The sequence below is a fragment of the Pelecanus crispus genome, chromosome 6 (assembly GCF_030463565.1).
Source record: "Pelecanus crispus isolate bPelCri1 chromosome 6, bPelCri1.pri, whole genome shotgun sequence".
NCBI lineage: Eukaryota > Metazoa > Chordata > Aves > Pelecaniformes > Pelecanidae > Pelecanus > Pelecanus crispus.
This window is the reverse complement of record NC_134648.1, coordinates 29,132,982-29,147,717: the sequence shown is the minus strand read 5'-3', so window position 1 is coordinate 29,147,717 and position 14,736 is coordinate 29,132,982. Positions and strand designations below refer to the sequence as shown.

General features: G+C 43.2%; 1 protein-coding gene across 1 annotated transcript; it reads left to right on the top strand.

Moving 5' to 3' along the window:
- Positions 1-2,425: 2,425 nt before the first annotated feature.
- Positions 2,426-14,258, top strand: SLC39A13 (solute carrier family 39 member 13). The gene is made up of 9 exons (XM_009482322.2): positions 2,426-2,693; positions 3,125-3,238; positions 4,934-5,055; positions 6,301-6,453; positions 11,713-11,802; positions 12,173-12,223; positions 12,453-12,585; positions 12,720-12,819; positions 14,138-14,258. Exons 1-9 carry the CDS (start codon positions 2,426-2,428, stop codon positions 14,211-14,213), a joined length of 1,107 nt encoding a protein of 368 aa, XP_009480597.1. The 3' UTR covers positions 14,214-14,258.
- Positions 14,259-14,736: the final 478 nt, after the last annotated feature.

The following is a 14,736-nucleotide window of genomic DNA, read 5'->3' as shown; positions in this document are numbered from 1 at the left end:
TTCAAGAAGTCATCTCATCTTTGCAATGAAATAGCATCTGCATCAGGTGTTTATTCTTTTTCTCAAAAGAAAAAAAAAAAAAAACAGTGCTGGAGATTCTGCATCGCAGATAACCTGTTTCAGTATATCACCACTTTGGCACTATGTAAATTTGTTTCTTCATATCCAGGCTGAATCTTGTTTACCTTTTGAGCTGATGCTACAATGTGGAAGAAGAGTTGAGCACTTTCCCCCTTTCTTGTGACTTAATGTATGCAGACTGTTCTGTTGTCTTCAGTGTTATCTTTTTAAGACTAAACACACCCAGATCCTTCAGTCGTTTTTTTCCAGTTCATGCTTTCTACACCCTGATTTTTGTTTCTTTCCACTGGAATGTCTCTGATTTTTGATCTATTTTATAAAGAATATATGAGGCTGGGTGTGGTCTCCTGGCTAAAGTCTCACCCGTGTGGAGTGGAACAGAATCACTGCTGTGTCACACCTACAGTGTAACTGCTAATACGTCCCAGGATGTCATTTGCCTACTTTGTAGCAGGCTTTTGTTGCTGGCTTGGAATTAATTTCTGAATCGGTGTAATGCATATACGCATTGGGTTTTTTTCTGGCACATTGGAGTTACTGTTTTGTCATGTCCAAGCCAGTGTCTTCATTGGTTCTTTCTTGCATCCTCCCTGCTCCTGATGTCCACGGTCACTGTGCTTGGAGCTCAAGTGTCCTCCTTCATGGGAGCTGTGGGCCCCTGTCCTTTAATTTTCTTTTTGGTTGCTCACTGCTCACTGGGCATTCCTCCTGCAGTGATTTAGTTCAAGGACTGAAACTGGAAAAGGACCAAACCTTTAAAAGAATAGTTTTTCCTGCTAGTTTGTTCTGACCCCGCTCACTCATGGAGTCAGGTGTGAGTATGGGGAGGGGATGCTTCATGAGGGGATGGGGAGCGGGCAGGGCGGACGGATGGACAAGGGGCAACACTGCCCTTTTCAGCTGCAGTGAGCCCTTTGTCTTGATAATTTCAGGCCCCTTTCTGTCTGGCTGTTACTTAATGCTTTGCTATCTTTATCACTTTCTTATCTTATAGGTAACTACAAACTGATCATTTAACTTGATCAAGAATCTTTCAGAGGATTGAAGTTACTGGTCTGTAACTTAAGTCTTCTCCCACCTTTTTTTTTCTTTTTATAAAGGTAGGTGAGGCATGATGCTTCTCCAGCCTTCTGTGGCCTTCCCATATTCCCGTAAATTTTCAAAGATGGTCACTAACGCTTCAGAGATTACTTTGACTGGTTTCTTACATGCTTTCAGGTGAATGCTGTTATTCTCTCTCAATCTACAGCTGTCTTCGAACTTTTGTTAAGCTGTTCTTTTCTAACCCATTCTTTTCTCCCGTTTCCAAATTCATTTTGCTTGTCACATTTCACTTTTTCTTCTGGAGACTGAAGGAGCATTTGTACTTCAGCCTCTGTATCATTGCTTTCCTTTCCTGTTTGCCAATGAGAGTGTAATTATCTTTATTTTCCTTTTCTAATGTGCCCGCTTCTCTCCAGTTTTCTTGTGACTGAAGAGTTCTTAGTTACAGCTGTGCTGATTTTGACTAAGAGACCATCTAACCCAGTATCCTTCTAGGAAAGAATAAAAACAGGACAAGTATATATGATATTTTCTAACTACTCTTCCAGCCTCCAGCTCCTTTCAGATAAGGGGATTTCCTGAGTCTAATGTGAGCTGTTTAACCATGAACAATCGATAGATTTGTCTTTCTAGTACTTGTCCTGTCTTTGTTGAATCCATGTAAAATTTTCCATCATTTTTGGAGAAGTACTACCACACAAGTTGCCTGTTGGTGCAGAGTCACATTTGTTTGTTTTGAAGCTGACTCCTGCTGGCTTCAGCCATGTGATGGCTATTAGCACTTATATCTGAAGAGACGGTGAATAATCTACCCGTGTTCGCTGTCTTTATACCATTCATGATTTTACAGACCTCTGTTATGTTGCCTGTCTTGCATCCTAACTTGTTACATGGATGCTCTTCCATGGCAAAGAGAAGACTTATCTGGGTAGCATCTCTGGTCAATACCTTTCCCTGAAGCCTTGGGACACTGAAGGGCAAGGACGAGGGTACTTGGAGTCCTTGTTCAGCCCACCTGAGGGGAGATGCTGAAAGACAGGCTCTTCCATAAGATGTCTCAGTCCAGTTTCATATACCTGACGTTAAACAGCTTCTCTGTCCTTTAGTGCTGTTTTGAAATCGGGAAGAGTTTCAGATGTTCCTTATGGGGATACATACCTGTGCTAAGATGCTGAAGGAAGGGATGGTGTGACCGAGGCCTTTCCTGTGGGATGGTGGAAGGGAGTCTCGGGCATGCTCTCAGAACTGCTCTCCCCTGATCTTTTCAGAGATCAGCCAGCCCGGCTGAGACCACTTAGCGATGACAAAACAAAAGCTTCTGCTTGATGGGACGCTCTCCTTGTTTCTGATCGTGGCCTGTGAAGCTCAGCAGCTCCTGAGGAGTCATGTTGCTGCTAGTTCTGGTCCTCTGTGTGAGAAGGAGGCAGAGTCGTGGGGAAACCTTTTCAGCAGCGAGCGGCTGGATGCCTGGATCTGTTCCCTCATTGGTTCGTTCATGGTGGGGTTGAGTGGGGTCTTCCCCTTGCTGGTGATCCCGTTTGAGACGGGAGCTGCTCTGCGGTCAGAAGGTAAGCCTGCTACTTGGATTAGCCTTTCTGAAGCCAAAAGTCCTGGGTTGTGACTGAATGGCACAGTGATGAACAGGACCTTGTCACAGAAATAGAGTCCTTTACAACAGACAGTCCATTTGTGGTTCTTTAGTCCATACCTGGAAATTTGATAGGGGGTCCTTGGACAAATGCAAGCCCTGGATGGAGCTTGTACGAAGAGTATTGTTTGTTTTGCACCCTGCTTGGTCCAGGACCCTCCCACATGCTGCTGTCCCAGCCAAGTGGTACAAGTGCTTTTTTTCGCACTCCAGCTATTTGTTTTGTGCTCTCTCCTTTGAAAGCTTGCTTTGCAGATGCTTCCAATTTAGGTGTCTCTGTGCAAAATCTCAGCTGGAGATGTTTTGGCTCCCAGCTGAGTTGTGATTGGTTTTTGTTTCTTTTTTTTTTAGCTGGATCACACCGTTTGAAGCAGTTTCTGAGTTTTGCAATTGGTGGACTACTGGGGAATGTGTTTCTGCACCTGCTTCCCGAAGCCTGGGCCTACACATGCAGTGCAACAACAGGTATGAAAGCCTCATGTGCCTAGAAGCAATCCATGCTATGCCTACTGCTACATTTTTTGAGTCCATTTCATCTTGAAAACACAAGACCAGCCAGGCCAGGTCAGCTCAAAAACTGGTCAAGGCTGGTATTCTCTTTCAAACAATGTGTAAAAGCAAATGTGTAGGGAGGGATATAAGAACAATAAAAACGCATGTAATACTTCATCTTTGTACTCTACAGTCCTCCAAAGATTTTGAGACTGGAGGCTTCCTGAGCTGTCCACGGTTTCTTTATGTTTAGTAACTTGCAATGGATTTCTTGTCTATCAACTTTTCCTGTCTTGCCTTGGACTCCTTTAAATCTCTGTTGATTTTCCTTTATCCTTTCTGTAAGGAAAGGGAATGCTTCTTTAACCTGATGGGAAGTTATGAATGTGTGTATGGTGTGGTACATGAACACGTGCACCATCTCGGGTGGGCATTCTGCCCCATCAGAAGCATCTTGTCTATAAATCTGTCCCTATAACAGTTACTCCTAGACCCTCTTTCTTGGGACTAACTAGGGCCCCGCTGCTGGGTACTTCGATCTATGGGAGCCCAAATGTATTGCCCTCTCAATCTTTGCTCAAGGAGAAGTCATGGAAAACTGTCCATAGAGCCATGACTAAGATGGGGCAAGGGGAGAAAAAGGAAATGCAGGTGACAGAAACCTGCGTTCACCAGTGAACTAAACACTGTTTGGGTTGGGATAGAGCTTGTGGTATCGGTGTATCTCCTTCACCCCTCAGATAGCCAGGGTTGTTGAAACCTGTAGTGATTCTCTCTCCCTGCTTCAGCAAACTGATAGCATAGAAGGCAAGTGCTGCTGCATCCCACCTATTGAGAAACAAAGAAATCAATTCCCCACTGAAAATGTGAGAGAAGGAAAAGGATGCCCTGGGTTTCCCAGACTTCTTTGCACCTGTGTCCTGGGATTTCAAACCTGCTGGGCCTTTGGGCCTCTTCTTCCTCATGGCTCTGGCACTGCCAGCAGGACCTGCTGTCCTTTTTTTTCCCCCTTTCTACAGTGGTTCCCAAATGACTCTGTCTTCCTGCTCTACCTTGTTTGCTTCTGCCAGACTGTCCTGAAACATAAAGGTTTCCTTGAGCCATGTAAGCCCCATTACAGAGTCATTCTGTTCTTCCACTGCAATGCAATCTCCAGTTCTGCAGCGAAGCTGAATGGATGATTATCTCACAAGCTTGGCTGTAATTGAAAAGAAAGTTTATAGCTTTGGGCTTAATAACTTGCCCAGGTGTGGCAGAAAGGGGAAGGTGAGTCTGTAGCTGCACTAATAGCAGATTTCATGTCAGGGCTTGCTGCTCAGTAGATACAGCTGCGGGACTTTGTTGATATAATCTTCACTTGCCTCTGGAGCTCAGGGAAATTCCCAGTGTTGGCAGAAGTACTCTGGATTGCACAAAGCAAAAGGAGGTGGGGGGGTCTCACTCTGAGTGTCCTGAGATGGGGATATCTGTTAGATCAAGAATGAGCAAGTTAAACTAATTTGCTGTGAGATACGTTTGCTCCTTATTTCTCGCAGGAGGGGTTTCTATTGTAATTTCTTGGTTTTTGTCTTGGAGCTGCTGGTTAAACTGTCTGGGGTGGGGTGGGTTCACATGTGGGAAACCCTGTGTACTTGATAGTGACATGAAGGTTTCTCTCTTGTCCCTCAGGAGAAGGGCAGAGCTTTCAGCAGCAGAAGCTTCTGGGTCTCTGGGTGATCATTGGTTTCCTGACCTTCCTGGTGCTAGAGAAGATCTTCTTAGAGAAAGAAGAGAAGGAGCGCCATGGTGTGGTAAGTTAGCAGCCAGAGGGGAGGGAGTGCTGTTATGTTTGGAGCACTGTACTAAACACCTCATCTGCCCTATCTGACAGGCTCAGCAAGTGATCCTAAAGCTGTGAGTAGCTTGTCAATGCCCTTTGGGAGCTTTTTGCCACTTTGACATTGGGCTCTAGAAGAAGGTGTTTCTCCAGGCTTTGGGTTTGTGGTTTTAGCTGAGATTTCTCACCTCTGCGCTGGCTTGTTCTTGATGTGGTATGTGTAAAAGAGACCTCCCCTTTTATGGGGACTGGCAGCTGGAGTGCTCTGTAGGTGAGACTCTTGCTCAAGTAAGCTTTGAGGTATGACAGCTTGCTCATGCACGTTACACTGAGCCATCGTGACTCACTCCCCTTCTGGGTCCTCCATCAGGACAAACAACAACCTTCCCTGGAACGTGTTCCTCACTGCCCACTCTTCTTGGGTATGGCTTGGACCAGGCATTTGTTCGGGTAACTTTGTGTGGTAGAAGGGGTTTGTGGTTGGCCACATAACACTAAGTAATGGTTCAGAGGAGAGTCACCCAGCTGCAAAAGGGCAATGTAGACAGGTATCAGAAGGTAATTCTAAGATAGAGGAGAGCAGCTAGTCCTCAGACGTCTGTGCAATTCCTATAGACTGTTCAGTCCTTGCTGTGCCATGACTTTTGAGAGGTGAAACTGCAGGTCAGGCACTGCATAAGAACAATTAGGTGTTACTTTGACTCAACATGAGACTTTAAAGTCTGAAAGGAACTTAATCTTCTAATTTACAGAGAGACCACAGTCTGAGCAATCCCAGCTATAGAATAATTCTCTAGACTTAGTTATTCTGATGCACTGGGGAGAGCGAGAGTCTTTTTTCCCCGTCCCTTGCCCAGATGGAGTTGTATTTCTCTGGGCAGCAGCTGCCAGCAGGAGCGGCAAGCTGAGTCCCTTGTCTTTCCAGTGGAGCCTGGCTCATGCCAAGGGGGCATGACTCCAATTCCTGCTCTCTCTTTCTACTTTCCTTCTCTTGGTGATTGGGGAAGTCTTTGTTCTTGTTGTATCACAGTGCAGATGCCACAACACTCTGAAATCTGTCTTGTTTCTGGCAGTTGATGTTACTAAACTGGGGTACCAAAACTGCTGATTTGCATTGTAAGGACAAAAGGATTAAGAGTGAAGATTGGATTTCTGACTCTGATCATGCTCATTCATCACTGACAAAAAGACAGTGACAAGTTGTTTTCCCCTAATTTAGGGCTGTGATTCCAAAGCACCAGCCAGAAAGATTCCCAATGGAAGTGGCTACCCTCTGCTGAAGGTGGGAGGCCAATCCCAAAGAACAGGGACAGGTTCAGCTCAGTGTAATGGCTCCTCTCTCCAGTCTTGTCAAACAGACAACAGAATCAAGGTAAGAGACCCACAAACTGACCTTCAGATCTTATGTTTTTGGGGCACGTGTTTTAAAATTCAGTCAGGAGGATGAGTTGTCTGTGGAAAGAACTGCACCTGAGTGAGGAACTCGGTGTTTGAGTGATTTGTGCTTAATTTTGCTCTAAGTGTCTGTTCAAGTCACAGCGGGGAGGAAATATCAGACTTGGAGAAAATCTGCACTGCAGCTTATGCAAAAGAGGCGAAGTCACTATTGTGAAGGCTGATGATGTGCATTTTGGCTGAATCCTGAGACCGAAGTACAGTACTTTCATATTTGGTTACTCTGTATCTTATAGTCATTATATCTTTATTTGCTTAAATTTTTGTGCCATGATTTTTCTGTTCTCTAGTGCCTGCGTTGTGCCAATTATGAGCTGCACGCTTCCTTTTAAGACATCTTTTGGAAGCCTTTTGACAGTTGAATGTGTCCACTGTAAAATTTAGAAGTTCAGTTTCTCAGACTAGCAGTTTATCTGCTGCCAAAAAGGGCTTCTTGTCCACTTCTGCCTCCAAACCTATATTTCCCGTCACTTCCTTTGCACTGGACCTCATCTGACCCCACAGTGAGCCTCTTCAGGGAGCTAAACAGGCAAAGAATTCGCTTTGTATTGAATTGGCATGTAGACAGGCAGCCAGTAGTGCTGGGATAAGGGAGATCAGCCAGCTCATAGCATTGGAGGTGGAGGAGGGAAAAGGAGTACTGTACCATTGGGCAGTGGCTAACCTTTAGATTGGCTTTGCTTTCAGTTTTATGTTACTATCTTTGCACTGTGGAAACCCCTGTTTGGGTGAACATTGAAGCAAGAGAGTAAACAACCGCTTTGGCAAGGGAGGACCTATAATTTGATTTTGAAAGCCCGTAAAAATGTGCAAAATTGTAGGAGAGTAACTATGAACAGAAAGTGTGGTTGCGTGAACTATCCCAAAGCTGGATACGTGGTCAGTCAGAGGCTCTTCAGTCTTTCTATTTCAAATCTGTTTTGCTGTAACTTTATAGCTCTTACTACACAATGTGAAAGATATGCTGAGGTCACTGGGTATTTTTGATATCTGTCACATTCTTGTAATCTGTACAGAACACTGCACAAACTGCAAGGTGCTGCGTTGGTGTTTCTAGAGATGATAGTGGTGAAGAAACCAATATTACCGGGTTATGAAACATTGTGCCATTATTTTAGAAAAGTTTATGTAAGGAACTACGGACTTAGAGGATGGTTAGCCTGATTTCAGTGAAACACTGATGGGGGGACAGAATTGCTCAGGGCCTGGTCGTAATGTAAAAAAAAAAAAAAGTAATTAATGCTAATTGATACGATCTTTCGGGATATAAATTCTTGTGAACCAGACTTTTTTTCCTTGCCTTTTATCAGTCATAAGATTGTTTGATAAATGTAGTGACACTGGCAAATGTAAATAAAACGTAACTTTCTCCCACATTCTAATAAAACTAGTACTTCATGAAATCAACTTTGCTAATATTAGCTGTATTAAAAACCAGTTATTCTGTATTATCAACAGGGACTGGATTAATGCAGCCCTCCTCAAATCTGTTCACTGGTGGTTTACGATTTTTCTAAATGATTATTTTTAAAAACAATACATCTTCACATTTGCAGATACTACTGTATTACTTAAATGGCACATTGTGACTGCACGAGGTCAGTGATACATGCTAAACTGAGTAATTCATCAAAAGAGCTGAATTTTTAACATGTTTTGATACATGCAAATATTAAGGAATAGATTAAGAAAGAATGCAGATCATATTTACAAGATAGGCACAGTTTCTAGGAAGTCGATGCCTTGGAAAAAGGTATGAGAATCACAGTAGGAAATTGTTTGAACACATTCTTCCATTATGATGCTACAGTCAGGAGGATGGGTGAGTAGGAAATAGCATGTAAGAGAAGAGGCAAGTGTTCCTCTTTCTGTATAGCAGTAATGTCTGACTTTTTCCAGTACTGTTATTCACAATATCCAGAATACTACTAATAATTTGTAAAGAGATCAGGAAAGAGCTGAAATAATTATTTTAGGTTTGCAGTACATGATAAGAAGTGGTTTTCTTTAGTCTTTAGCTCTGTAGACATGACAGATCAGGGGTGACCTAAAGCATACAAATACCCATGTAAGAGGCATGACTAAATTTGAATAGTTAAAGGTATACCAAACAGTAGCAGACTAGAAATCAAAGACAACTCTAACTGAGGGTAACTTGCCAGTGGACCAACTTACCTTAGAGACATAGTAGATTCTTTGTCACTTGTGGGCTTTAAGCTGTGATTTAAGCTGCTTTCTGCAGGTATGCTGTAGCTTAAGAAACAATGAGCTTCATGCAGAAATTGAATGTGATTCTTTCAATTGTGTTGTGTAGAAGGATTTTAAAGCTAGAAGGGCTCTCCATGGTTGTCTAGACCTAACACATCTGTTCAGTCTTATGGACTGTTGTCAATATGCATGAAATAGAAACAAATGAGTTAACGTGTAGTTTTAACTTTCTACCTTCTAAGCATATAATCTGAATATTTTAATAGTCTTTCTGGTAGGGGGGAAACTACCAAAACTACCAAGATATTCCTGCATTGTTAGCCTGTTTCCTTAGGCAACAACATAGGCAGTCATTCCATCTGTCTGTCCATCTGTTCTGCCCTTCATTTTCAATAACTTTTGAACCCGTAATTAATTTTGCTTGAGTTCAAGAGAGGATACAAGTCTTGAGGGTAATCAAATATCTGCAAGTTCCATAAAAATCAGCATGATGGTAGAGGAGGAATGCAAACTAATGCCCTGTTGAAAAACTCTGGCAGAACTTAGACGTTGCATGCTGCTTGGCAGGTCTGCCTGGTTGGCAGATCGGCAGGTGAGTCTCACTGCCCCTACCTGGTGGAGAAGTGGCTGTCAGGCAGTGCAGAGTAGGGAAGGGACAGGCAGGGAAACAGTGTTGCTGGAGGTGGGCAAAGTAGGTGCTTGCAAAGAAAAGAGAGAAAGCCATAGCAAGCCAGACTTCTTTGGTTCTACTGTTCACTCAGTAACCCCCTTTCTTCAGAAAGCAAAAAGGGAATGATACTGTTCAAACAAACAAAGTAAATAACCCTTCAGGACTTAATGATTAGTAAGCTGTAATCAGTTGTCCTTTGTCCATATATATTAGAACTTCTGCTCATTAGCTGCTGCTATAATAATTTGTCCTAGCTTGAAAACTGCAGGTGGGAGGCTTCCTTTGCACCCAAACATAGATCAGTTCTGTCCTGCATTGCAGCCTTTATTCCCTCAACAAATAAAAACACTGTAGAGTACTTTTGTCTTGCTTATTCTTTCTTTTTCCCTGTGGCACAAGGGGCCCTTGCTGATTTGTAGAAGTATGTTTTATTGCACAGTGACATTAATTCTGAAGCATGAACATAAACACTTCATCTGGCTGTGCTCTTTATGAGCAACGAGAACACCCTATTAGGAATTCGCAGAATGTAAATGTCAGAGGCTCATAACTGTCACATCAACCCAATTTATTTCTGAGTACTCCAAGGCTTTGCTTCTTTCAGTGACAGCTTTTGCCCAAGCCACTGACAAGAAAAAGTCATAATGTTTTAATCATGAAGTCTATTTTTAGCCTATACAGTGGTATGGGAAAGCATTTTTGTGTAAAACTTATGTGAATAATTATTATTAGCCTGTGGGGAAAAAGCAATCACATAAAATCCTAACATGAAAAGGAGAAATTTTAGAGAGTCATATTTGACTGAAAATGAGGACTGAGAAGTAAAACTGCTGCGTTCATGGGTCTGCCTGCATGCATCCCTTTGTGTTTCCCTTCTTACAAAAACATGCAGGGAACTTCTGCATCCATTGTGGAGATGTTACTTAGATTATTACTTAAACATGATCTGTAGTTAGGCTTTGCTTAATTCTTTATTTTCATATTTAATCATCAATGCACTTTTGAAAGTTTAGAGCTTATAAAGATGTCCCGAGATTGTGTGGTAGAAGTGCCCTGCAGAAAGGTGGTGCTTTGAAGAGAGAGACTTTACAGAAAGCCCCACCTGAGCTGTGGCATACAGATGGCAGGAAGAAAAGATGCCGCAGGCAGAGTTTGATAGAACCAGAGAAGAGCAGAAAGCCAAAAAGGGCTCAGGAAACCCATCAGCACTTGTGTTTTTCCAGCTGAACTTCAGCACCTGATGCTATGGTGAAGTAAGAGGTTAATGCCTCACAGCTTCTAGACAGTCTCTCTACTTGCTGGATGCTGCCCTGTATCTGGAGTTAATGTATGCCAGCTTAGCTCTTGCAGTCCAGGGACAGCCTGATGTATTGTCTAATACCTGGTTTGATAATAATTGAAGCTGCAGTGCCACATAATGAACTGCAGTATCTCAGGACCCACATGCAGTAGTTACTGTTAAATCTAATGGAAAAAAAAAAACCCAAAACCTGTGAGCAAAAGAGCTGGGGTTGTACCCTCATAAATCACTTCAGGTCAAATATTCAGAATTTTTCTGGAGATAGAATCATAGTTAGCATGATAGGGACATGGAGATGGGCTTGTGAGGAAGGAAGCTGCTTTATGCTTATAATTTTAAGAAATGTGTTTATATGCAAATGCATATATATGCTATCCAGCCTTCTAGTAGGTGGTTTTTTTTGGTGACTGTCATCACTATCTTCTCTTTTTATTCTTTGTTAAGGGAAAGCAAACCCACAAGCACAAGCTTTTTTAGTACAATGCTTGAAGATTTGTTTAGTTATAAAAAGCCATTTCAGCAGCATTTGTTCTGTTGCATTGTTCTCGCCAGCTTTCGAAGAGGAGATATTTAACAGTTGGATATTAAAGTACATGACTAGAAAACAAGGTCAGGTCATATTTGAAGCCAGTCACCTGTGTAAATTACTCAGTGTTACCTAAAATTGGTTTGATTTAGCATCAGATATATTCTTGCATTTTGGCTTTCTTCTTTTTCCTTTCTCTTTTTCTGTTTCTAGAGCTCTTGTCATTTGCATAAGATGATTATCCTAATCTCAGACAGCACTTGCCTACCCTAAAACTTAGTTTACACTAAAACTGAACATAACATTTAATTTGTACTTGAGCACTGACAGAGTTTAAGATCTTCACCAGAAGTGCCATGTCCTAACCTTTCCCATCTGATCATGACTCTGTATAACCTGTGTCTAAGCCATGTGCTTTCTTTTATCTTGTTATGTCTCTTCCTTTATCAGGGGCTCTTCCTTCTCTTTGCAGATTAGTGGATACCTCAATCTGCTGGCCAACACCATTGACAACTTTACACATGGCCTGGCAGTAGCAGCCAGCTTCCTGGTTAGCAGAAAGGTAAGGTTTCTGCCACCAGCTGTGTACTGAACTGGAGAGGCCTGTTCTCAAGTGTGATGCAACGTGCAAAAAAACCCCAAAGATGTAAGGAGTTCCCTCCTATTTTCTGGAAGTTTCTGAGAAAATGGAGACTACAGTAAAAAGCAGCCTGATCCTGACCCTCTGATGCAGAGCTTCTTCAAGCTTGGGACATGTTAGTCATGTGTACTGGCATTAGGGGAAGGGTTAGCTCATCTACCCTTTTGCTGAATAGTTCTAAACTCTGAGTAACGAGTCTTTAACTTGGAGAAGGGGGCCTTGACATGCTGATGAACGTCTCATCTCAGAGCTGGGGGACTGTTTCCTAATCACCTTCTCTCCTCTGCTACAGGTTGGGTTCCTAACCACAATGGCCATTCTCCTGCACGAAATCCCACATGAGGTGAGAGGGCTTTGTATCCTGCCATCACAAGGGATTACAAGGGTGCTTCATCTGCTAAGAGGAGGGCTGGGTCTGGTTAACATTTTCTTGTCCCTTTGAAAGCTGCTCCCTCTGGCAGACTGGCACCATGGAAAACTAGAAACAGTCTTGAAGCACTGGTCTTGTTACGGATGGTCTTTTTGACTGAGAATGTTCCTATTCGTTAACTGTCAGCTCTTGGTTTTCTTAGGTTGGAGACTTTGCAATCCTACTTCGGGCTGGCTTCGACCGCTGGAGTGCAGCCAAGATGCAGCTTTCCACAGCTCTGGGGGGGATTCTAGGAGCCTGCTTTGCAATGTGTGCTCAGTCACCAAAAGGTGCAGGTAAGGCTTCCTGAGACCTCTGTAGGAATAGGAGGCGGGGCCTTATCATCTTCATGTGTGTATCTTCTTTCCCTTCTCTGTTCTCTCCCATGGTTTTGTCTCAGTAATAACAAAAGCTTTCTGTATTTGTGCAGGGGAAACAATAGCCTGGATCCTCCCTTTCACTTCTGGAGGATTTCTGTATATTGCCTTGGTAAATGTTGTGCCTGATCTCCTGGAGGAAAAGAATCCTTGGTAAGTGCTCCCTCCTGTTTTGCTGCAGCAACTCTTGCTGCCAGGGAGCAGGGATATAACCCTTCCCCATGCCTGTTCTAGCACATGAATGCCAGCTTTCCAAATCCCATGGGCAAGGCTGGAATCTGGATAGACTGCTGTGCTACTATTGTGTTTGTGGGACTACAAAGACCCTATAAAACATGAGAACCTTTAACTGGGTGTGTCCCAAAGATTGTGCTAACACAGTATGTAGCATGACCAGCTAGAGCAAGTTGCTCAGAAACACATCCAGTAAGGTTGACCCGTTCCCCAGTCTGTCTTGTCAGCTTCTGGCATGTACTGGTTTAGGGACTTTCTGAACCAGGGCCCCATAGAGGTGTGTGTGTCTGATAACCACACGTGAACCTGTCCTTCACATGCTTCTCTCATCCCTTTTTGACCCTATCCATTACTTTGGGCTTCTGCGATCTTCTTTTGGCAGCAGGTTTGCATAGTTTGACTGCAGTGTGTTAAATGATGCTTCTTATTTGTTTTTTAGCCTCTTGCTTATTAATTTTGATTAGATGCTGCTGTGTTGCTGTGTGAGTAGAAAATAACAGTTTTTCTTCTCTTTATCATTCAGCATTTCATAGTCTGTTATTGTACCCCACCTCAGCCATCTCTCCTCTACATAGGTATATGTATTCTGGTATATTTGGCCTCCCCTCATTTGTATGATTCTAGTTTCTTGCAGCCTGATTAAGGCTGTAGCAGGTCCAAATCCAGCTGTACTACAGTAAAGGCCCTCTCAGATCTGCTGGCAGAGCTGCACCTGAATGTTCCCTCCTATTTCAGTTGTAATGAGACAGGTAACTTCAGTAGTTTAAATGAGAAGCCTTGGCTCACCTAGTTAATTTTGACTGAAACAGTTAAGGAAGTGCTCAAGAAACAGCTCCACAGTTATATCTGAGGAGGCAGGACCCTCTGGTGGAGAAATGTTAATGACCAGTAAGTAAGTATCTGTGAACATGCTGCACAAGTGCTGGTTCTCTTGTGAGAGAAAGGACAGGAATATATACCTGGGTAGCTGTGTGACTGAATCAGCTTAAATTGATTTTGAAACCTGAAGTTGGGCCTTGCAGCTGAGTGGAACAAACACCTGTCAGTTTATAGACAACCTCTTGGCTTGGGGTGCTGGGAAAGAGTCTTCTCAGCTGTGTTAGTGGCTTCATACAGCTGTTGTGTTTTTCTTGTGGTAGATTTGGAAGGGCAAAGAACAAATCCTTCGTGAGCCTCTACACTGCTGCCTATTGGAATTGGTCTATGGCTCCTCCTAATTTTGCTGTTTCTTTCCCAGGAACTCCCTGCAGCAAATTCTGCTCCTGTGTACAGGCATTACAGTCATGGTGCTACTCTCGCTCACAACCGAGTGACCTCTGCGCAGACCTCATGATGCCTCCCAGAGCCACCACAGTGACTCTGAGCTGTTACAAAGCAATAAGGAACACTAATGTTTCTTCCTATGTGTGTGTGTGCAGGTCTGGCTGCTAGTATGAGAAGCAGGTGAGAAAGAGGTCTGGGTGTGCAAGACTTCCTTCCCTGGCTCTCCTATCCCTGTTCTGCTAAAATCCACACATCAGGGCTTCCGTTTTTTTTGTTGTTTTTTTTTTTTTATGGAGCAAAAGATACAGTGAGCAGAAATGAACTGAATAACTGCTGCACAGCAAACAATGGACAATGTTTCATTCGGTTCATTCTGATGGAACTGCACCTCCCAAGCTCTTGTGTGAAAGCAACAGAGGTGATTCCTGTAGCTGATGAAGAGGAAGGACTTTTCCTACCACTCTAAGGGCTGGAGGCAGAATAGGGATGGCAAAGCAACAATAAACTAACAGCTTTAGCAAGAACTCCCTACCCATGAGAAGTTACGGTGCTATGAGACAGAGGGGAAAGGAC

What these genes read in the sequence shown, in the direction of transcription:
- SLC39A13 (XM_009482322.2), top strand. Translation starts at nt 2,426, where the DNA reads ATGACAAAACAAAAGCTTCTGCTTGATGGGACGCTCTCCTTGTTTCTG. An exon ending in AGCTGCTCTGCGGTCAGAAG is followed by an intron (nt 2,694 to 3,124) that starts GTAAGCCTGCTA and finishes TTTTTTTTTTAG; the next exon opens with CTGGATCACACCGTTTGAAG. An exon ending in CTGGAGGAAAAGAATCCTTG is followed by an intron (nt 12,820 to 14,137) that starts GTAAGTGCTCCC and finishes TTTCTTTCCCAG; the next exon opens with GAACTCCCTGCAGCAAATTC.